The sequence below is a fragment of the Hermetia illucens genome, chromosome 1 (genome assembly GCF_905115235.1).
Source record: "Hermetia illucens chromosome 1, iHerIll2.2.curated.20191125, whole genome shotgun sequence".
Taxonomy (NCBI): domain Eukaryota; kingdom Metazoa; phylum Arthropoda; class Insecta; order Diptera; family Stratiomyidae; genus Hermetia; species Hermetia illucens.
Genome location: NC_051849.1, coordinates 34,450,278 through 34,475,140, shown reverse-complemented (window position 1 = coordinate 34,475,140; position 24,863 = coordinate 34,450,278). Strand labels below are relative to the sequence as shown.

General features: G+C 46.7%; 2 protein-coding genes across 3 annotated transcripts in view; one reads left to right on the top strand and one right to left on the bottom strand.

Annotated features, from left to right (window-relative positions):
- The window catches only part of LOC119660156 (putative tyrosine-protein kinase Wsck), a 34,422-nt gene extending 26,585 nt beyond the window's left edge, over positions 1–7,837 (bottom strand). The window contains exon 1 of the mRNA XM_038068562.1: positions 7,252–7,837. Within this exon, the coding sequence (XP_037924490.1) occupies positions 7,252–7,535 (284 nt within the window). The 5' untranslated portion in view covers positions 7,536–7,837. The remainder of the gene's footprint in view (positions 1–7,251) is intronic.
- A 407-nt stretch (positions 7,838–8,244) lies between these two features.
- Positions 8,245–24,863, top strand: part of LOC119652920 (putative nuclease HARBI1) — a 65,849-nt gene continuing 49,230 nt past the window's right edge. For both annotated transcript variants that reach the window (XR_005249621.1, XR_005249622.1), the window contains exons 1-3: positions 8,245–8,442; positions 8,628–9,083; positions 17,014–17,135. The gene's annotated coding sequence lies outside the window, so the exon portion shown is untranslated. The remainder of the gene's footprint in view (positions 8,443–8,627; positions 9,084–17,013; positions 17,136–24,863) is intronic.

The following is a 24,863-nucleotide window of genomic DNA, read 5'->3' as shown; positions in this document are numbered from 1 at the left end:
GCTTTCGCGGAAAGCGAAAACATACATGGGCCTCTCCAGACGGAACCACTTTCAACCAAATTGACCACGCGTTGATCGAACGCCGCTACCTTTCAGCCTTGATGAATGTCAAAACATATAGGGGGGCCAATGTAGACTCGGATCACTATCTGGTTGGCATGGTACTTCGAGCTCGAATAACAACACCACCCAGAATCCCCTCTGACAAGAGAGTTAACACTGTAGCCATCCACAACACATCCCTCCGCAAAACCTATAAGAGGGAAATGGATGCCGCAATAACCGCAGTCAATAGAGATCCTGGAGATGATGATCTTCACAATCACCTGAAGAATGTTATCATAAATGTGGTCACAAACATTCTTGGCCCCAACCGCAAAAAAGAGTCGAAATGGCTGGTTTGACCATGAATGTAAGCTGCAACGAAACGGAAGAATGCTACATGCCGAGTAATGTTGTATTCTCAAAGGACACGGGCATGCGCGGAGACTTATCACGAACTCCGTCGAGCGGTGACACGACTTCACAGACGGAAAAAGCAATCCTGGGAGAATCAACAGGTCTGTGAAGTCGAAAAGTACAGAGAGCAACCACGTCAGGCACGAATGTTTTACGAACAAGTCAGCAGGATGAAGCCTTACACACCTCGATGTTCATCCTGCCGAGACAAAGAGGGAAATCTGATCCTCCACAGAATGGGCATCTTGGAGCGATGGGTTGAGTACTTTGATGAACTATTGAACAAATAGAACATCGGCGAGTTGGAGGTCCTATCAACCGAAGACAACGGACAAATACTGCCACCACCTAGTATAGGAGAAACAGTCCGTGTAATTCACCGGCTTAAAAATCGACCAATTACACCAAGTGGTTCATCAACTTGTGCTCAAGATATGGGATATGGGCATGACGACTGGCAAAGAGGCATTATGTGTCTCATACACCGTGCAGCAATTATAGGGTATTACGTTACTGAGGACCATCTATAAGGTATTCTCCGCTATCTTGCTAGGCCAGATAGCCCCATAAGCCCAGAACATCATTGGCCCATACCAAAGAAGCTTCACTCCCGACAAATCACCAAGAGATCAGATTTTCTCTGTGCGGCAAGCAATGGAAAAACTGTTGGAATATGGACATCAGTTGCACCATCTTTTCATCGACTTTAAATTCGCCTATGATAGCATAGCCAGGGTAAAACTCTACACGGTGATGAGAGAATTCGGTATCCCGACGAAATTGATAAGACTGACTAGGCTGACCCTGACCAATGTGCGAGGCCAGATAAAAGCAGCAGGATCACTCTCAAGACCATTCGACATCATGTCCTATCTTGCGTCCTCTTTAACCTGGACCTCGAGAAAGTGATCCGTGATGCTGAGGTAATTGCAAGAGGTACGATCCTCTTTAAGTCCACCCAACTACTGGCCTATGCTGACTATAGCGACATCATGGGAAGAACCACCCAGGACTTATAAACTGACTTCATCCAGATCGAGCAGGCGGCGATTGGCGCGGATTTTAGGCTGCACATCAATGAAGGCAAGACAAAGTATATGGTAGCAACGTCAGCACCAAAAACCAACCAACCAACAACATCAAACCGCATTGGTCAAACGGGAAGAATAAAGATAGGAGACTACAACTTTGAGACCGTTCATAATTTCACCTATCTAGGGTCGAAAATCACAATCGATAACAGTTACGACCATAAAATCTGCGCCAACAGAGTCTATTTCAGCTTACAAACACTGTTCCGCTCGAAACGTCTCACCATAGGGTCAAAACTCTTACTGTACAAGACAATGATCTTGCCAGTCCTCATGTATTCCTCGGAGACTTGGGTTCTTAGTAAGAAGTCAGAGTCACTTAATCCCTATAGATGAGGATGATCCAGCCCGGAAAGTCTATAAGGGCAATATCTATGGTAGAAAAAGAAGACGAGGCAGGCCCTGCCTGAGATGGAGCGATGGCGTAGGTCAGGACGCCAGACAGCTTTTAGGGATATCAAATTTGTGGACCTCGGCGCAAAGCTGGGATGTCTGGAGTTCCATATTTAGGCAGCCTAGACCGGATACCGGTTGTTGCACCATTGATGATGATGATAAAATATAAAAGTGTATTTTTCGTGTCGTGCAGTTTATGGGCTTCATAGAATTTATTATTTTCGGGTCTCACATCTTCATTCCCGAACTGAGCCGCCCAGGAATTCTTCCAATATGGAGTCGAGGGCATCGGTCGCGTCCCAACCCGCCCATACCGGATATCCCTACGTTCAGTGGTGACATTTGTTAATGTGTGCCATTCCGAAGTGTATTTAATTCGATGTATGATGGTTCTGATATCAGCCTTGCGGAGCGTCTAATGATGCTTCAAAGCGAGCTAAGAGGCAATGCGAAACGGGTAAATGATTATCTGGGGGTGTACGGGGCATCCTCACCTGCACTAATTCCCCTACATGAGCCAACGTTTCGGAGTCTGTTTGTACGACTGCCGTGAGAGGAAGCTCCCCTTCCAAAAACTGGGGACCGCTGGACCACAACCCGTGGTCTATGAATCTCTGTGGACAGAGGCCTCTAGAGGCACAATCTGCAGGGTTGAGCTTGGACTTCACGTGGGGAATGTCCCCGGGTGATCGCCGAGCCGGCTCCTACGGCGCTTAAAGTACATTTCCTTACTGAGAGTGTCAGCCCATACGTTGAAATCGTAAAGGAGGACGGACTGATCCTAATATGATGCCGAGGTATTTTACCGCCGGGTTAGACAAGACAATGGTTTCACCAATTCATCAACCAAAGCTTACTGGGTAGCTACATTGTTGGCAAGAATGTTACCTAGGCAAAGCCATCGGCTCCTTATTTCGAGAGTTGTCAGACCCACCTTGCTTTATGCAGCTCCAGTGTGGACAGTGTGGACGTCTTTGAAGCTGGAAGCAAATAGAGGGAAAATCGCATTTCCATACCGATTGAGTGCTTTGCAAACGTCGGGCGCTTACCGAACAACATCAGACGAAGCAGCCCTGGCAAAAAAAACGATGGGATGATTCATCTAAAGGACGCGGGACACACAGAATTATTCCAGATGTCTCAAAATGGATCAAACAAGGCAAGGTGAAGTTAGTTACAACCTAACTCAATTCCTAAGCGGACACTTAGAGTACCGTACATAACTTTATCGCTTCGGGGGTAGCAACTCCCCGTATTACCCGACATGCGTGATAATTCCGGAGGAAGCGGAGCATGTTGTTTTAAAGTGCGCGCGGTTCGCAGTACACAGAGCGGAGGCGGAAATCGACGCCGGGGTGCGATTAATACCTGAGAATCTCGTGGATCACATGCTAGCCTCTGAAATATCTTGGAGGGCAGTGGAAAAATTAATGAAGGCGATCCACAATCTGCTGAGGAAGAAGGGTACCTGCTATAATAAAATAAAATTCTCCTCGGCATCTTTATTTTGCTTAACTTGTTCTTCTTTTTCTTCAGCCTTTGTCCCGTTCACAAGCGGGGTCGGCTCGTCGTGATCGGCTTCGCCATTTGGCTCTATCGAATGCCTGATCTGGATGCAATCTCGAGGCTTTCAAATCCCCATCTAGCGTATCAAGCCACCGTTGTTTAGCTCTGCCTTTTGGTCGTTTACCATCGACTTCTATGTTCAGACCAATCTTGACAAGTGAATTCTCGTTTGCACGAATTGCGTGACCATACCATCGAAGACGCCTCTCTCGCAATTTTTCCACGATCGGATGTGATCTAAACGTGTGACACCACTAGTCCAACGTAGCATCTTCGTCTCCATTACCGCAGGACACCGTTCATTGTCTTTTATAGTCGGCCAACACTCAGAACCATAGAGAGCGACTGGACGGACGACATTGCGGTAAATTTTAGATTTGAGATGTTCGTTGATACGTCGATCACAAAGAACACCAGTTGTGGAACGCCACTTCATCCAGGTTGCGTTCATGCGTGAAGCAATCTCATAACGCAGTTCTCCATTTACTGATAGCGTTGACCCGAGGTAACGATCGCGGATATCCTCATTTCGGGTGTGATCAAAACGTGTGACGCCACTAGTCCAACGTAATATCTTCGTCTCCATTACCGCAAGACACTGTTCATTGTCTTTTATAGTTGGCCAAAACTCAGAACCATAGAGAGCGATAAGACGGACAACATTGCGGTAAATTTTAGATTTGAAACGTTCGTTGATACGTCGATCACAAAAACACCAGTTATCGAACGCCACTTGATCTAGGTTGCGTTAATGCGTGAAGCAATTTCATGACGCAGTTCTCCATTGGCTGATAGCGTTGACCCGAGTTCTGTGCAGATCACTGCCGCTGACAGTTATTGAGCCTGTTTCATGGGGATCGGTCGTCAAAAATTCAGTTTTGTTTAAATTCAATCTGAGACCGTGTTGCATGAGGCGATCATTCAGGAAAACATCATCTGCATAAAGCAGTGTGTAGGGCGCTGAACGTTGGATATCCCGTGTGACGGTGTCCATAACAAGAACAAAGAGGCCATAACAAAGTGAGAGGGCGCTTCCTTAACGAATACCAACAGAGACACGAAGCGGTTTTGATAAACCCGCCATACTTCGAACTTTACTTTTCGGATCGTGGTAGAGCGGTTCAATTGCTCTACGAGTTCTTCTGGCACGAAGTGTTATCGTAAAGCATACCAGATGAGTTCGTGTGGCACACGGTCAAACGCTTTCTCTAGATCCAGAAAGGCAATGTAAAGAGGGCGATGCTTCTCACGGTGTTTCTCCATAAGTAACCGCACAGCGTGTATTGCGTCAGTAGTTCCGCAGTTCTTGACAAATCCGGCTTGATTCACGGTTATTTCAACGATTTCGCGAATACGGTTGTCAAGAATGCGTTCAAAAATCTTCATGGTATGGGAAAGTAACCGGATCGGACGGTAATTTGAACATTCTGCTGGACTACCTTTCTTTTTCCATATTGGAACAGTGGTACTTTCTTGCCAGTCAGATGGTGTTCTTCCTTCCTGAATAACCCGATTAACGAATTCACTGAGCCACAGTGTTGGGTCCCAGCTCTTCGCTTTCCAGAGCTCAGATGCGGTGTCGTCAGGTCCTGTTGCTTTCATTTGTTTTATTGCCTCCTCGACTTCAGTTGCGCTGACTGGTGGAACTACTCCAAATGTCGGCAATGATTGTGGAAGTGGAGGATAAGCAAATTTTTCAGTTGAAATCTGCTCGAAGTATTCTCGCCATCTATCCGTTGCGGCTCGACGGTTGGTAAGCAAAGTACCGTTCTTGTCATTAACGCAACAGAAGTGTTCGATATCCTGTGGGCGTTCATTACGGCTTTTAGCAAGTCGATACAGATCTCCCTCGCCATCCCGAGTGTCCAGTTTATCGTAAAGATTTTTGAAATGGTTCGCTCGGGTGACAGCGACCGGTTGACATTCTTATAAATTTGGCAATTAGCAGGCGTTTTATCGTCGAGAAATTAGTGGTAGAGGCGTTTCTTTTCATGGACCTTCATTTCAATATCATCATTCCAAAGCCAAGTATCTCGGTTGATGTACCGCTTACCCGGCTTGGTGACCCCGAGGGTTGCAGAGGCCGCTTTGTGGATCGTGTCTTTCATTTGGTTCCATGATTCTTCCACATTCGTAATGGTCGGCATCGTATGAGTGAGATCGTTTCTTCCTTCTTCTCACGAAATCGACACCATTTAATGCGTGGTGGGCCAGTGCGTTCCTCATGCTGTTTTATCGGTGCCTTAATTCGCAGGACGGCAATCAACAGCCGAAGTTGAGGTGCGATGGTCTCATAGGGAACGACTTTGCAATCAGTGACAGTGGTCAAATGTTGGCGTCTTATCAGAATATAGTCAATTTGCGTTTTACTGTTCTCACTATAAAATGTAGGAAGATGAGACAATCGTTTGATGAACCATGTATTCATAAGTACAAGCTCATGGGTGTTTGCAAAATCGGTTATACGCTCGCCACCCTCATTGCGCCCTTCGAACCCCTCTCCCCTATGGCACCTGTTACCGTCTGCCTTTTCACCCACATGACAAATAAGGTCGCCGGCAAAGATTATACATATAATCGTCAGCAGGCACGTGACAAGTCTTTTCATCGAGAAGTTGCTAGAAGGCATCTTTTTCGGCATCAGGTCGACTTGTCTGTGGTGCGTAAGCGGTGAAGAAGTGAATAGTGCGATCAGCAGATGTAATGGTGAGCTTCATCAGCCGATCATCAAATCGTTCGACTTCTCTAATGGCATCACGGAAACCCTCTGAGATGGCAATGCCAACACCATATTGAATGTGTGGGCTACCAAAATAGAGAAGTTTGTAGCCATTTTTACCGTGTTCGCGTTCAATGTCGCAGCTTTTGGCACCAGACCATCGGGTTTCTTGCAGAGCGCAGATATCAATGTGCCTTTTCCGAAGGGCTCTTGCGAGTTCCTCGGTCTTTCCAGTTAGGGTACCAACATTTAGCGTGCAGACACGTATTTGTTTTGTTCGTTGTGTTCGGACTAACTTGCTTACGTCCTGACGCCGTCCATGCGTCAAGAACTCTTGCCCATTTCTCGACAGGACCGGGGCCCGTCCTGCCACGTCAACTGAGGTGGACGCCCTAGCATTTCTCCGAGGCTTGTGACTCAATCCGATCATCATGTTTGTAACGACATTCTATGCATTTTCTTGGTCGACCCGTCGCGGGGCCTGTCACCAACTTTATTTTGCTTACCTTACCGGCTAATAACCTTCCAACTTCGATCATTTCGACCATCGAAAAGCATCTACGAGCATTACATCACCTTCAGCGATTCTGTCAACTTCCCCGATATCAACAACCATTCTCTGCTTTCGCGGACAGCCCCTAGAACCTTGAATTAGCAGTAACAGGTTCGACAATGTTTAGCATTCAAAGCCTGGGAATGGCAGAAGCAGAAGCCATTGGGAGATCAAATGCAACTCATGTTCCAGCAGAAATCATGCAAATTAGCGCAGTATCACCTTCAAAATCGCATTCTTTCGAATTACCCGTTAGAGATTAATTTATAGACCTGCATGCAAGCCGGCCCGCGAGGGGCGACCACCAATTGTTGGCGCGGGTCCGGCTCGCGTTTGAATGCAATTAGTCCACATCAAATTTGATTTGGACAAGCACCGGCGACGGCCACATGGACGTTCTGCATGCAGGGGTCCAGCAGACAGTCTCGCTGTGATTAAATCTTTTTCTCCTCAACATAATTACTTACCGGAAATACGCTCGTTCGCAAATGTCCACACAACTATCAGCGTTTCCTGCGTACACCAAAGCATCGTAAATGTCAACACGTTCTTTGAAGCACCCAATGTAGAGTCCTTTGGTTTCCTCATTCAGATCCAAGGAACCTTTTTCCCCGCCAGTTCCCTGCCCCGCGACCAGACTCACACTCAGGATCCACAGCGATACCGCGAACCAACCAACCCATTGTGACGCTAATGGGCGGCACCCTCCTGAAGATTTCCAACAACAATTATTCATACTCGCCAAGCACATTCCGCCACCGCCACCGGGAACAATAAAACCACCAAAAACACTACAAAACAATTACATAAAATCCTGGGACGGGACTCAAGCACAGAAACACATAACGCCAAGAGTTGGGACGAACACGCACTGCCCAAAACACAAAACAAAATGCAATTTCTGATAGGAAACCTGCAGAAATGATAACCCGAAGATAACCCTCGAAGCCTTTTCAACGCGAACCAAACAGAAAACACAACTGAAGCGACCACACCACCGATTCTGACTCAACGCAGTCCGCGAAGTCTACGCGATGGTACAGCTTTAAACGTCAAACGGTCAAAACACCTGTTGACACTCACCTGACGGTTGTGCCCCGTGTGTTGTTTGTTTCGGTTGCCACTCGTTCCGGTCATTTGTTTGGTTTCTTTGGAAATGCCTAACGCCGTTTGATTGGGGCCGCGAAGAGACTATTGTGAAAATCGGGCGTAGTAAAACATTATATCTTCCGGGTTCAGCTGGAAATCAATTAAACTATATCTAGAATACCAATTTAAAGGACTTTCCCGAAATCAATAAACATTTGCGCAAATACCAAGCACATGAGTAATATCTCCGAATTCCCCGGCAATTTTGAATTTAGGCGTCTTTTCTTATCACATCTGTCAGCTCTTCATACTTTCCGAACGCCATTATTACAAACAAATGTCAAGTAAACAATGGCATTGAACGCACGGTTCAGATAAGTCGAGAACCGTATGTTTTGGTCGGACCGGATCACTGCAATTTTGCAATTAACAGCTCCGATTACCGCAATTAGTGCATTTAGTGTTTCCGTTTTCTAAAATTCACCTCAGAATGCGGAATTTACAATATTTGGTGCTAGTGTTCATCCTCTGCATGCTCGCGACGCTGATACACGGAGACGTCGAGAACTGTGAGTAACTTGAGTCCTTTTTCCGGAATGGGGTCCGTGTCAAGTTGAAGTTAGCGGAATTGCTGCTCCGTTTGCATTCATTTAAATTTGAAATAATGATATGCATTAGCCCAGCCAGTCGCTTTGCACTGGTATTTCAAATCAACACTTTCTAATCTGATTTTTTCCTCTCCATCCTTGCGCAGATCAAAAATGCAATTCACACAGCATGTACGGGTGTCCGGACCTCACAACGTGCACGGAGTCTGGCGAGTGCAGGTGCTGGCGGGACTATATCTACAACCCGGCACACGAGAAAAACGCCTCGGCTGAGTACTGCATTTATAAGCCAAGCAAGACGCCAGCCGGAGGAGCGTCGGGTACCGGATCCACCCCCTCCTTGTCGGGTAGCAAAACCGCGTCGGCGATATCGCAACACGAGCCTCCCGGCGCTCACCATCTAATCGGCGGAATTGTGATCCCCGTAGTGTTCGTATTAGCCGCGATTGGTGTCGTTTATTTAGTGAAACGTTTCAATTTGATTAGACGCGCGCGGGAAGCGTTCACGCGAAGAAATCGTCCCTTTTATGAGGATGTGATGATGGGAAACGACAACGATGATCCTCCGCTGATTTAAGGGATTTCGAGTGGATTGTATGCAAGTGAGTATCTATTTTTTTAGGTTTTTGTTTTGTGAATTGATTTAGCTTTCAACGTGGCTTATGCCATCCAAACCTGGAGCTTTGTGATCACCGAGATTCTACCACATATTTCCCCCTCAGTTACTGAACTAATTATGCACTCATTGAGCTGCGCCACCCTTTGCTTCCGCTGTTTTCGTGGTAAGAAAACAGATTGGCAACAATCTCTTTCAAAATACGGTACAATAGTCGCCCGCAGAGCCCATCATCTTTGTACTTCCGCTAGGCGCTTACGGTACCTCTCCTAATTGAGGGAGTTACCCCTTACTTCGGAACCGTAAAGGAAGACGAACTGATCCGTACTCATCAGCAAGCGATGCCTGCTGGATAAGAGACCTCCGACATTGGACATCAGCCGGCAAATCGCAATCGCTTCTTCTCCAATCGACTCGGCCCGTTATCAGATAAACGGTACATTCTCAACCACTCGGTTTCCCGGCATGACCACGCGGTCTAGCGAGTTCAGTGGCCGCCGCTGTGTAGAGCTCTAGTGGTGGCATCCCTTATGCGGTAGCTGCACTTCCGCACAGGAAATTAAAATTCAGGCTGTCGCGAAACATCACTCCGCCCCCAGCTGAAACCTGGGGTTTTTGCGACTGAACCCGGAATGTGGCTCCATTTAAATGTTAAAGCGCCATTGGTTAGGAGTTGTGTCAGATGGAAAGAATGGTTTTAGCCTAGATAAGGAGACCGTTTTTCGGTGGCCTCCGATCTCGAGCTGGAAAAAATGGTTTCCCCGCTCGAACACACGCAGAGACTTATCATGAATACCGCAAGCGAAGAAGCGATTTCGCAGACGGAGAAAGGAAGTCTCGGAGAACAGGTCTGTGAACTCAAAAAGTACAGGGTTGCAGCGGCTTCCGGACGGCATCCATCTTGACCAAGGCGCGCGAGCTCTTTGGGTGCGCTGGCTACCGCGGATGCGTGACGGGTGGGTGGTGTCGGTTTGATTCTTTTTAAGTTTTCTCTCAACGGGTGCAGTAATCCTGAGGCTGTGAGACTCGATCTTCTGTCAAAGGCCCGTTCACTTGGGAATCTCAGGCTCTCTCCATATACCAGCTCCGCGGGACTGGCAGGAAACTCTTCCCGGCAGGCCAAGTAGAACAATAGGCAAGACCTGAGTCCAGAACAGATTGTCGCAAGGCGGATATCAGCGTCCGGTGCCAACGTTCTAGCATCCCATTGGATTGCGGGTGGTATGCAGTGGTCCTATAGCGTTTGAATCCCAGCAGTTTACCTAGATCCGAGAAAAGGGTGGACTGAAACTGCATTCCTTGATCAGTGATTATCACTGCCGGGTGGGTCAAGCAGTGCACTGACTGACGCGAAACATAGTCCCCTGAGGCCAATCCATCTCTATATGAGGGTGATCTGTCTCACATCTAGGACGATGCGCGGCTTTTCAAGAGCCAAGCCTTTCGTCTATCAAGACCGATAGTGAGTGGTGATAGCCACACCCTGTAGGAGGTGACCCTACTATTAACAAAACGCTACCAATCGAGCCTGGGGGAGGGGGGACTGCATACAGCACGATAGAGCTCACCACCCTGGCTATTAGCAGCCTGCAAGTATGCCGCGGGCCTCCTACATTCGGCATCATCGTTGCCAGGACAATACTCGTGGTTGATGCTCTTGTACAAGTATACTCTATGTGCTGCTTAAAATTAGGTCCTCCGTCTATCATCACCCCCAAGTATTTGATGGCCGGCTTGGATTCCCGATTCTAATACATGCGTAATTTCTTTTGCGGCGCTTAGTGATGAGGACCGCTTCCGTCTTTTCCTCTGCGAGTGCCAGTCCAGCACTCCCTAACCAAGCCTTAACAACACTGATTGCTTCGCTTAAGTACAACTCAGCATCCTTGAGATGCTTTGCGACCACAACCAGTGCTATATCATCGGCGTAACCCACCACCGTGGCCTCCTCCGGAACCGGAAGTTTGAGTACATCATTATACATGATGTTCCACAGTAGTGGGCCTAGCAAAGAGCCCTGTGGGACACCCGCGGAGACAACGTACTCTTTAGGTCCATCATCGGTATCCTACGTCCGCTCTTTCAAGTAGCTATCGATAATAGCGGCGAGGTAGGTGGGAACATCAATCATCGCCAGAGACTTTCGTATAAAGTTCCAATTGGCCGAGTTAAATGCATTCCTCACATCCAGGGTCACTACCACGCAATATTTGCTGGTACAACCCGTTCCGTGAATTGCATTTTCGGCCAAGCCAGCAACCATTTTGATGGCATCAATGGTTGATCTGGCTTTACGGAACCCATACTGCCTATTTGAAAGGCCCCCTTGGCTCTCGACGACTGGAAGTAATCTATTATAAATGACCCGCTCCAAAATTTTCCCCATAGTGTCTAGAAGACATATGGGTCTATAGGAGGCCGGTTCCTCTGGAGGTTTGCCAGCCTTAGGCAACAGCACGAGCTTCTGCCGCTTCTATGGTGCAGGAAAGATACCCTCCGACATGCACGTTTCGAACAGCTCCGCGAACATATTTGGTCTACATTTGACGACATGTTTGAGGGCCTTATCGGGTATGCCGTCAAGACCCGGGGCTTTACTGTCGTCTATTCTACTGCAAATCTCCATCAGCTCGTCCCTGGTGACTGATGGAATTGGCGTCACCTTCAGGGGGCGCTGGAAGGTGTCAGTACCCCTTTCTTGCTGGAGAAATAACCTCTGGATTATTTTCAACAAGAGTATAGGGCATGTTATCTGCGGAGACAATTGGCCTCTGAATTGTCCTGTCACGATTTTATAGGCGCTACCCCACGGATTTATGTCCGCTTACGAGCAGAGCTCCTTAAAACATTCCCTCTTACTTCGCTGGAAGGCGCGCTTGGGGTTCTTGCGAGCTTCCCTATAGACATGCTCACACCTCCATGAATGTCTGCTCATCCATCGCTTTGGCAGACCATCCTGGTGTTCTTCTGGATTTCGGCTTCCGGGGTGCGGGTTTCCTGCCTTGTGGCTCCGTCCTTAGTTCAAAGGTGATAGCCTGGTGCTCGCTGTACGTGAAGTCCTCGCTAACTTGCCAGGGCATGTCACGTGCTGACGCAGGGCTGACAAAAGTCAGATCTACAGTTGAACCAGTTCCCCCTTTCCGATAAGTGTTTATATCGCCTTCGTTGACCAGAACCACCTCCAACTGGGCGAATCCTTCTAATAAGCACCGTCCCCTTGCGTTAGTCTCTTCAAACTCAGGCAGTGTGAGGCTCGGTGGGGCGTAACAGCTATATACGGATATACCGCTTATATTTGCCCACACAAAGCCTCTAGCCGCCTGACCCATGCTATATTGTATGGCTTGACGACCGCACGCCCATATCGCCGCTCCACCAGTCGAATATGTTACCCAAAGACCACCGTCAAGATTTCTGTACGGTTCAGTAATGATAGCAATCTCCATCACGGATTCGTAAGTGGTCTGCGCAAGCAAATCTTGTGCGACCCTGTAATGATTAAGGTTTATTTGTGTTAACCTCATTTTTTCACTGCAGTTAATGCCTTCCTAAATTCTGGGCATTTACAACTTCCGGCAATATGCCAGTTATCCCTTCTCTCCTTTTCTTCGCACAAAAAGCATTTAGGGTCTCTATTGCACTCCTTGGGAATATGTCCTTTTTCCCCACATCTTCGACATCGATCGGACCGATCGATGCCGCTAATGCATGCCTTCACGAAGTGTCCTATTAGACATTTGAAGCACCTTTTTAAAGAGATCTGTTCCCTTAGTCGGCAAACAACCCATCCAATTCGAACCTTCCCCACGGCCAACAACTTCTGCGCTGACTCCACTGGCATTCGCATTGTGGCCGTTTGAGTACCGCCATAAGCTTTTCTTAGGCTCACGATAAATTCTTCCCTGAATTCCTGGAACTTGAATTGTTCCTTCAACGCAGGCACCTCAGTGAGTAAATTATACCTTACCGTGCTATGGGGGGTTATGGCACGGCCTCCTAACCCCCATACTCGTGGGATTCAAATGAATACCAACAATAAGGATAAAAAACAAAAACCAATAAAGCGGGGCCCCGTACCGCACACAAACTGCTTAATCAGGTGGAGACACATCTCGGAAATACTAAGGGCCAGGTGATTACACCCAAGAAGGGAGAAGTTGGGACGTCAAGCAGTGGGTCCAAGGTTAACATTGGTATACTGCGTGGACAACAACCAACAAACGCCACTGCTCAAAAAGCAGAGACCAGCTAAAGCACGTCTGAGATAATTATATCAAACGCCAGGAAGGAAACAGGTCTCATGGTGCAGGTTCTAAATGGTACTTGCGCTATCTGAAGGAAGGCCTGAAACCAGAAGAGGCTCTTAAGAGGGCTCAGGATAGACCTGAGCCATCTCCACCAGAGCCCAGAAAGCGGGGAGCAGCAGAGATTAGCCCGCATGAAGGGAATGCTTCTAAAAAATCCAAACCTGAATCCAAGAGGGGAGAAAACCCGGGCAGGTCATAGATGAAGGCAGGACTCAGGAAGCTCGCCATTAGCTATGCTAGTGCGGTCAAGGACATTCGACTGGCCACACTGCCGAAAATTTTTCCCGAGCAAATACTCGTGAGGAGCAGGAAACCAGTGAATACCTTGTCGTCAGGCAGATGTCCAAGGGATGGACTTCGAAACTTGTGTTCACCGGGATACGTTGTCGACCAGGTCTTATACTTATGGACTGCGCAGCGGAAGACACTGCAGAGTAGATCAGAACCATAGTTCCTAAATTGCCAGGCTGGGAAGGGGCAGAACTGTCAACATGTGCTGGGGATGATATACCAGGAGCACACATGGTGACGGTTTTTCTCCTAAAAGCCGCGACAATAGAAACGGAAGATCTTATCATCATCATCAACGGCGCAACAACCGGTATCGAGGTCCACCAATTCGATATCCCTAAAAGCTGTCTGGCCTCCTGGCCTACGCCATCGCTCCATCTTAGGCAGGGTCTGCCTCGTCTCCTTTTCCTACCATAGATATTGCCTTTATAGACTTTCCGGGCTGGATCATCCTCATCCATACGGATTAAGCGACCTGCCCACCGTAACCTATTGAGCCGGATTGGATTTTATCCACAACCTGACGGTCATGGTATCGCTCATAGATTTCGTCGTTATGTAGGCTACGGAGTCGTCCATCCTCATGTAGGGAGCCAAAAATTCTTCGGAGGATTCTTCTATCGAACGCAACCAAGAGTTCGCAATTCTTCTTGGTAAGAACCCAAGTCTCCGAGGAATACATGAGGACTGGCAAGATCATTGTCTAAGAGCGTCGTAAAAGCTTTGACACTATTGTGAGACGTTACGAGCGGAACAGTTTTTGTAAGCTGGGCTGACAACTCTGTTGGCTGACAACAACCGCGCGCGGATTTCATCGTCGTAACTGTTATCGGTTGTAATTTTCGACCCTAGATAGGAGAAATTATCAACGGTCTCAGAGTTGTATTCTATCTATCTTTATTCTTCCCGTTTGACCAGCGCGTTGGTGTTGTTGGTTGGTTCGTCTTCGGTGCTGACGTTGCCACCATATATTCTGTCTTGCCTTCATTGATGTGCAGCCCAAGATCTCGCGCCAATTACCGCCTGCTCCATCTGGATTAAGGCAGTTTGTACGTCTAGGGTGGTTTTTCCCATGATGTCGATATCGTCAGCATAGGCCAGTAGTTGGGTGGTCTTAAAGAGGATCGTACCTCTTGCATTTACATCAGCATCACGGATCACTTTCTCGATGGCCAGGTTAAAGAGGACGCATGATAGGGTATCCCCTTGTCGTAGACCGTTGCTGATGTCGAATGGTCTTGAGAGTGATCCTGCTGCTTTTATCTGGCCTCGCACATTGGTCAGGGTCAGCCTAGTCAGTTTTATTAATTTCGTCGGGATACCGAATTCTATCATGACCGTGTACAGTTTTACCCTGGCTTCATCATAGGCGGCTTTAAAGTCGATGAATAAATGGTGCAACTGTTGTCCATATTCCAACAGTTTTTCCATCGCTTGCCGCACAGAGAAAATCTGATCTGTTGCTGATTTGTCTGGAGTGAAGCCTCTTTGGTATGGGCCAATGATGTTGTTGGCGTATGGGGTTATCCGGCCTAGCAAGATAGCGGAAAATATCTTATAGATGGCACTCAGCAACGTGGTACCTCTATAATTGCTGCACTGTGTGATATCTTCCTTTTTATGTATGAGACAGATAATGCCTCGTTGCCACTCGTCAGGCATTGATCCATACCTTGAGCACAAGTTGATGAACCACTTGGTGTAACTGGGCGCCTCCATATTTAAACAATTCCATCGGCTCCTGGCGACTTATGATTTTTTAGCCGATGAATTGCACGGACTGTTTCTCCTAAACTTGGTGATGGCAGTATTTGCCCGTCGTCTTCAGTTGGCGGTACCTCCAACTCGCCGATGTTCTGGTTGTTCAGTACTTCATCAAAGTACTCAACCCATCACTCCAATATGCCCATTCTGTCGGAAATCAGATTTCTCTCTTTGTCTCGGCAGGATGAGCATCCGCCTTCTATGCCTGATGCGGTTGCTCCCTGTGCTTTTCTAGTTCACAGACTTGTTGGTTCTCCCAGGCTTCCTTTTTCCGTTTGTGAAGTCGCTTCTATGCTCGCCGGAGTTCGTGATAAGTCTCCGCGCGTGCCCGCGTTCTTTGAGAATGCAACATTACTCGGTATGCGGCATTCTTCCGTTCCGTTGCTAGCTTACATTCATCGTCAAACCAGCCGTTCGACTCCTTTTGCGGCTGGGACCAAGTATGTTTGTAGCCGTATCCATGATAACGTTCTTCAGGTGGTTGTGAAGATCATTTGTTGGTGCTTCATTTCCAGGTCCTCTCTTGACTGCGGTTATTGCGGCATCCATTTCCTTCTTATAGGTGTCGCGCAGGGCTGTGTTGTGGATGGCTTCAGTGTTAAATCTCACCTGATTGTCAGAGGAGATTCTAGAAGGTATTGTTATTCGAGCTCGGAGCACCATGCCAACGAGATAGTGATCCGAGTCAATATTGGCCCCCCTATATGTTCTGACATTCATCAAGACTGAGAGGTGGCGGCGTACGATCAACACGTGGTCAATTTGGTTGAAAGTGGTCCCATCTGGAGAGACCCATGTATGTTTGTGGACCCCTTTCCGCGCAAACCAGGTACTTCCAACAACCATTTCGTGTGACCCTGCTAATTGAATAATCCGCAGTCCGTTATCATTTGTATTTTCGTGTAAGCTATGGGAGCAAACGCATCGCTTGAATACGGGCTCCTTCCCTACTTGGATGTAAAAATCACCAAGTATGATTTTGATATCATATCTGGGACAGGCTTCGAGGGTTCGCTCTACTGCCTCGTAGAAGGTATCCCTCTCCGACTCTGTAGGGACGTGAACGTTAATGAGACTTATATTTCTAAACTTGCCTCGCAAGCACAGAGTGCATAGCCGTTCGCTTATGTTTTCAAAGCCGATAACAGCAGGTTTCATTTTTTGGCTGACTAAGAAACCTACTCTGAGCACATGGTTTACTGGATGGCCACTATAATATATGGTGTAGCGGCTCTTCTCCAGGAAACCGGTCCCTGTCCAACGCATCTCCTGTAACGCTGTTGCATCAGCCCTATATTGGAACAGGGTAGTGGCTAGCGCCTTCATCCTTCTCTGTCTGCAGCTTTTTATTAAGAAAGAGCTCCCAGCGGTCACCACGTCCTCATGATATACTGAGTAAATTAGGTCATGAACAATAGTTTAACATGTGACAGATGACACTGTCAAAAAATATGTCAAAATTGTAGATATGAAGTTAGTTACAAATGCGCAGTTTTTAAGTTAAGTCAACACATTAACCTAACTAAACCGTTCACTCCGTTATTTTAATTTCAGCTTCAATAAATTTCCCCCTGCTGCCTTCAGCACAATCAGCAACGGATCAACAGGTTTGAGGCGTATAGTAAAATATACTTTTTATACTAAGCACACGTTGCATCGTCGAAGACATCATCACCGTAAGTAAACGCTAAAAGTGGTGGACAAATAATTTAAAAAATTTAGAAAATTTAAAATTCTGTCATCATACGACTCATAATCGGAAAGAGAATGCAGTTTTACTGTTTGTTTTTTTTTTTTGTATTAGATATTAAGGGAAATTGAAGAGAAGACATGTGTAAATTAATTAATCCATAATGTAGTGATCATCGAAACACATTTGTAAGGATATGTAATGAAAATAATTGTAGGCTAGGTACGGATATCAGATGAATAGACACTGGAGAATATTTATAACAAAAGAAACCGCACAAAGCACTAAAATCTAACTATCAACTAAATGCTATTTGAAATGGTACTTTTTTCTACATATCTACAAACTTATCTTGTTGAAAGGATTAAGGATAACGAAGAGCAGGGTTTTATTGAATACTTGATGCATTTGAAACAGAAGAAACAAAAGGAATACAAAATGAACAATTTAGGCACAATTTCTACTTTATTATTTGCTGAAGTGAATAGGTTCAATTGGAGTCGTTTTCCTTACTTTATTGTGTTAAAAAGATCTTATTTTCTCATGCGCAACAGCTTGGTTTTAATCTTGAGTTGGATGTTTGAAATGTTGCCTGAAGACTATAACTAGGCCCTAAAAATTGAGTATTGAGTATTCTAGTAACTTCACTAAATTTGGTCAGCTTACGGATGTTCAGTCAACATATTACCCAGAATATACTACTTAGGGAGTCCTAAGTCCGCATCGACTTAATGCCGGACCGGACCAAATGGAGAGCAACTTACTTCTACTCTTGATGGTCCACGGACTCCTCTTTTTAGGTTTAACACCCAAGTTCCCCCACCCAAGTTAAAAGAAGGACGAAGACGGCTACAGTTTCTTACCAGGGCAGAGGCAACTCTTCAGGCACTGTCTCACCTCTGCCCTGGGAGCAGCGTGACTGGCCTTGGGTGGTGGCACGAACTGGTCGTTGGAGAAGAAACCCGAGTAAAGGGTTACTTTTCCAGCCTCGTCGAAAATATTGCATCGGATGGACGGGTGCAGGAGGGCTTGAGTTGGGGCTGCATTCAATGTTCATTTTCTCTCTAATCAGCGGGTTAGGGTGTGCTTCACACTTGTCGCGGAACCGAAGCGCTTTATTGATTAGGACGAAATCAATCCTAGCAACTTCGCAGGTGTGGTAGAGGACACGGTTCGAAGTGTTTTTCGTACGGTCCTCGTTTTTGAAGATATTATCGCAATGACGCAGTATTTTTCTCTCGCAGAGACGCAGTTTCTCAATTTGGGATGGTGAGCAGTCTGTCCAGAAGATGAACCCGAATGTGATAAGGGAGGGTATCAGTTGCTTGTAGCAGAAAATTTTAACTTTCTGTGCAATAGGTTTGTTGTACCGGATGATCGGTAGAAGTGACCGGAAAGCATTGGTTGCACGTTTCAGTGCGAGGTCTATATGGGGAGTATTTGAGAGTGAAGTGTTCATAGTGACCCCAAGGTATGCCACTTGCTCTACTTTTGGTATTAATAATAATCGTTGGCACAACAATCCATATTGGATCAGGGCCTTGAAGAGTGTTAGAGCACTTCATTCAAGACCATAACGGTACACTACAGAATAGCCTGTAGGAGGCAATGTGGTCAGCATTGCGCTCGATCGAGATTATTACCCCGATTTGACTCAAGTACTCATTCGCAGTTAAGTCGACTGGTATCCAACATCGAGTTACGACACAAATTTTACCACCAGTGAGATTTGAACCGCGACCTTCCGTACGATAGCCTTGTGCTCTAACCTTTTGGTATTGAGACGGAGTTAATGTGAAGGGAGATGTCTCCGATGTTACGCTTGATGACGCATGTCAGTTTAGCGTTGCCTTGAGACACTATTGTCTGACATTTTGTCGGATTGAGGAACAATTTCCACCTAGAAAAGTAGTGGTGTAAGTCGTCTAAGTATGAATTCAGACGGCCTCCTTGTGCGATGTTTTTGACTGATACATAAAGTATTAAATCTTCAGCATACTGGAGGACTTTGGTCGGGTTGGGGTCGTCGGAAGGTGGTGGGATCTCCGCGGTGAATAATGAGAAAAGTGTGGCTGAGAGGACCGATCCCTGTGGAATGCCTGCGGGACAAGTGTAAGTTTTGGAGAGATGGTTTTAGATAGCAACCCGGGCTTTTATCTCATGGAGAAAGCTGAGGAGGAGTTTACAAAGTTGTGGCTGGAAATGGAATGACCTAGAAAGTTTAGCAATGAGTCCGATAGTTTTTCCACTTTTTTCGGGCTAGCCGTGTTGGGTCTGGGGTTTTGAGATAGAGGTGTTTCTGATTTTGAGATAGGGGATGGTTCTGGGGTTGCTGACACGACTGCTGCAACTGAACGTCCGACGGGTTGATGCTGGCATAATGCGGGCACTGAAGGAGCGTCGGTGGTGCGCTTTTTACTTCCTAAGGGCTGAAAGTCAGTCGCTGCCGAATTCTGCTGTTTCGGTTTCTGGTTGGTCCTTTTTCTTCCCATACTTTGTCCAGGAAGGCAGCTTGATTCGTGAATTTTTGCGACTTCACCGCGTCGCGCAAATCGTTAGATGTTATGCGCTCCCTTTTATAATTCATAAAACACGACGTGCGAATTATATTCTACGTAAATCTGCCTACAGTTCAGACTAAAAGCTTGGCCGGAGCTAAACAATTTCTTTTTTTTTTTTTTTTGTTAGGGATTGGGGAGTCCTAAGTCCGCATCGACCTCATGGCGGACCGGACCAAATGAAGAGCCGCTTCGGTCACGCTGCTCCCAGAATAGAGGTGAGGCAATATCTGAAGAGTCGCCTCTGCCCTGGTAAGAAATCGTAACCGTCTTCGTCCCTCTTTTAATATACTACCATATTTTCTGCTCAGAAAAGAGGTTTTTCTTAGCGAGGAACACGATTTTTGGAGTTTTTTTTCGTCTTTAGTTTATCAAAACTTTCAGTAGCCTGCAGCGGCTTGCGTTATATTAAGGAGTTTGTCCACCTAGGTCTGACAAATTTCCGAGTTATTCTTCGTGGGTTTCCATCAGGATTGTATAAAGAAAATCTAGGTAAGGAGTGAAACTTAATTAGACATATCTAGTGTCTGTTTAGCTGTTGTTCAAAGACTTAAACACTTCCGTTGTTTTTCCTGACATAGGATTGAATTTACTTTTTTGCATATCCAACAGTTGTGCTTTTTTTCTTCAGTACACTTTCGACTACTTATATTATGTGTAACTTCTCCTATTTATATCTTTAATCATTGCTATGATCTCTTAATTACTGATTACATACGGGATGGAGCACAACACCTGGGAAACGTCTGCTGAACCAACCCCAACAACTCTAGTACCAAAGTTCGTTCTTAAGAAAAACTACAGACGGAGAAGGATGGAGGCGAGCCTCCCGCGCCTACAAACTGAATAAACCGTGTCAACTAGTCCCCAAGCTTGGAAGAACGTACTCTCTGTACAGTCGAAATGCTAAGAACCTAGCCGGTACCCTGTATCAATTTATCTACAACATGGGTCTCTGCAGACGGGACTACTTTCAACCAAATGGACCACGTGTCAATGAAACGCCGCCACCTCTCAACCTTGGTAAACGTCAGAAAATGTATGGGTCGAAGGCACAAGGCAGAGGCATTCTTTTTGTAGGTATGAGAATATCGCACAACGGTACGTCACCGGACGACTGAACACCTTTCTATCCTCAGAGAGGAATCGTTTGTCATATTACGTCGAGCTAACTTTCAAATGAGGGAATTACTTTCACCAAAAGGGGGAGGAGGGGCAAGGTGATAGAAACTCTTAGTTCAAGAAACCCCCTGCCATCCGGCCCCTCCACCAGTCTTTACAACGAGAAAAACCCGAACGTAATATTCAACACAGCTCCACCGGTCAGCGCTAATCAGCAACTTCCCGACAATTTTGTCTGGAGAGAGATCCTTTGTGTTTAATTACGACGAATCCCATCCCACCTTCCACAAGTAGAGAGGGTGTGATTAGCGTCGTTCACAACAAAAGATCGTGTCTTCTCAATCTTTTGCGAGTAAGACTGAAAACCTCCATAGCCACATAGGAGCTGGGTAAGGAAATAGTCTCACCATGCAGCGACGCCCCTAAATTGTCAATAGGCCGCGCAATCCATCTGTCTTTTGTCTCATTTTGCCAAGAGAGTTGCCATTAATTTAGTGTAGGTTCTAGTTCTACACGGGCAAACACCTCTCGTGCGCTTTTATGTGGCTTTATACTCCTTAGCAAGAAGGGCAACAAGAATTACTCCCGCGATCATCATTACGGCCGGTTCAGAGACAGTACAGTAAACAAACGCCACCCGCAAAACTTCCCGTCTTTGTATAATATTTTCGTAAGGCGCTTACGATATACCTCCTTGCCAAGAACGCCAGTCCATAACTCTGCCCCGTACAACAAAACAGACTACGTTGTACTCATCAAAAAACGTTCAATGTTTGCCATTAGCCAACATAAGGCCGAGATTGCAGCCCCAGCCTTCTCCGGTGCTGCTTCGATTTACTCAAAAAAGCTCGTCTTTGAGTCAAGCGTCAGCCCAAAGTACTTAACTGTTGGTTTTGAATCGATTGTCGACTCGCCGTTCGATATAGAACACAAGGTCGGAATTCTCTTTTTTGTCAGGTCGAAACCATAAACAATCATCCGCCCGCTTACCCGTTATATCAGTATATCAAGTCTGATTTCCGGCTGTTCAACAGTTCGTCCAGCAACAAGTACCGTAACATTATCTGCATAGCCGGCTAGGCTGTTCTGGCATGTCGAGTCTTAGCAAGCTATCGTAGGAAGCGTTTGAGAGGGCTGGACTAAGATACATCACTACGCTGGCCCCGACGAGGTCTCCATCCACCTATGACCCTCTTATGTCTCATAGAGCGGTTCCTCAGATAATCCGTCAATATCCATAAGCTCGAGGCGTGGAAAGTTTTGTCTGCCTAGAGTGCCTTTCCATCTAACGGAATTAAAGACTTTCTCATCTGTTGAGTTCGGCGGCTATGTGCCTCAGCTTGTTGAACAGTGAAGCCCATGGTGTTTTACGTAGGCACCTGTCGTGAGACTTAAATCATACGGTCCTCTTAAGACACGGATTGATTTTGTGACCACAATCAGAGCCCCGCTGAGACAAGCAACAACGGTACCAGTCTATACCAAGTGCATGGCTTAGCATTCATACTGGTGGATGCAAGAATTACCTAAATCTCTACCGAACTAAGGAGTACGGCACCCGTGTTGATACGCAACACCACGTCGAGGTCCGAAGGTCTCTTCTCGCTTGAGCATAACCACAACCACCATGAAACTCCCACTAGGGGGGCCAACCGCAAATAACCGAGCTGTCCTCACATACAACAGGAGTTCACTCGAAGTATGTGAGTCCAGGGGTTTTCCCGGTTCCCATGGTACTAGTATACCCCTGGTAAGGTTTCGTGACCAATTTGCCACTTCAGATGAGTCCCCGTGCAGACTCGGGTCTGATCACCCTGATTAGGCCTTTGGAGCATTCGCCTACTGAATCACGGCCGGCAAACCAAAGTGATTACAGCGTCTCCCAGTGCCACCACTATGGAGGTTCTCCTCGGCCACTTGGTTTTGGTTTGGCCGATAGGGTTGCCGCCCCATCTTCCTCGCCGCCACCTCTGAGCACCAGCTTGATGAACAGCACCCACGGCATGCATGACAACGTGGTCGGTATGCAGACGTCAGTTCAGAATCGCCTTTTCCTTCGCTAATCAGTGCAAGCCTCGCCACCTTCCATCCAGTAGGAAAAACCTTCCATCCAGTGGGAAAAATTACAGGCAAGCCCCAAGCAATAGTTTGGACTGATATTGGAGCACCAGTTTGTGTTCCTTTGCCGGTATACCATTGGGTCCTGGCGCCTTCTTGTTTTTCATAGAGAGGACTGCCTCTCCCAAGTCTTTTATAAAGACAAGTGGCCAGTCCGCGACTCCTTCCATACTGCTGGAATAATGTCCGAACAATGCAATGAATCTGTTCGGCCTTAGATGAACAGGGTTTCGGTAGAGGCCAAATTTTTCAGGTTATCCGTTTGTAATCGAGTCCCCATGGGTTCGCATTCACCTCGTTGACCAGTTTCTGCCAGCAGCAGGCTTTACTTTTGTTTATTGGCTTGCGTAATCCCCTTTTAGCTGATCTGTATTTCATCATTGTGGTATATGTGTCCTCCCGCTCGTTTAAACTTTCTGTTAAACGGCGGAGTTTGTTATACTCATTCCGGAGTTCAGAAATTTCCGCCGTGGATGAATACATAGAATGCTTTAACCATTTCGAAGGCAATGTTAAGCTAAAATCTTCAAGATCTCGCTACCCGTCCACCAGTGAAGGTTACATCGTGAATGCATCCCTCGCAGCCTGGGTGCCGGAATGTTGGAGTGGATTCAATGTTTAGAACTAAGAGTCCTGTTCTCGTCACCATTTCAAGAATTCATTTCCATATACCCCATTCAAACGCCCTGGCATTCAAGTCGCCTGCACGCAGGATCCCTCTCCCGTGTGCAAGATAGCATCCTCCAAAACATCAAGCTTATGTCGAAAGTCCAGCATCGTTTCATTCCGACATAGACATTGCAAAACGTTACCCCTAAACACCAAATCCCGAGAAAGTTCTCCCCGCTGCCTTGGGCAAGAATCCCAAGGTGGGTGCCGTCCCAAACGCAGCTCGCAGCGGTGCCTGATATGTCGGGATGTCATAAGGCCGAGTCCTTGTTTCCACACTCTGATGCATATTGATCTGTAGGATGAGACTCATATTAACCGCGTCTTAGCTCTTCCCAGTTCTCCTCTAAAGACTGGACACGGCCCCAAGCGCGCAGTGGGCGCAACACGCTCATCAGACGGGCTATAATGCCTGCATAGATTGCAATTCTCCCTTTCCTTGCAAATATTTGCCTTAGTGTCTATCTACGGCAAGTTGTCCTCTTGTCAGGTCCCTGGCAGGTTGCAGAGGTGTGCCTGTAATCTAAACGTCTCTAACATTTAGTGGAACGGCCTGAATTCGTATCTTACATATTACTCAATTAATTCTGATTTTCCCACTGTTAAGAAGTTTCCTCGTGTATTGCTCGCCAACTTCCATCACAGCGGGTGTTTGATCTCGGGAGTTCGCAGGGATTACACCAATCCAGGCATTAGTTACCTCCAGAAATTCGTGCTTGATGACCTCTTCTACTTCTTCAAGATCTCGAATTTCCAGAAAGCGCATGGGTTCTAAACTAGAAACCAAAGTTTTCACTCACAGTAACCCCACAAACAACTTCATAGAACGTACCTTTATCTGTTTTCTTCGGATCTAATTGGACGGATAGTCTATCACCCTTCGCTTTCCGAATGGAAGACACTTCTGCTCGGCTATTTTCGGGCTTGATCCTATAACACTAAGGAATTCCGCAAAGGTCTTGCCTTTAGTCGACTTAATAAGTAGAGCTGACGGTCTAGTCCTTCGTCTCCCCACTTTTTCTTTTGGTGCTCCATCATTCGTGTCCGCGCTAATTTTAGGTAGAGGTTTTTTTGACGGAACGTTTTATTGTTTTCTCTTATCGCTCTTCGCCTTATTCTTCTGAGTTCTGGAGAATACCTGGGTGAGGTCTCCTTCACGTGCGCCTTCCTCCTTACGTTTTCTTCCAGTTCGCTCTGCAATGGGCTATCTGGCATCCGTTTGGCGCTTGTGATGCTCTCAACCGAGG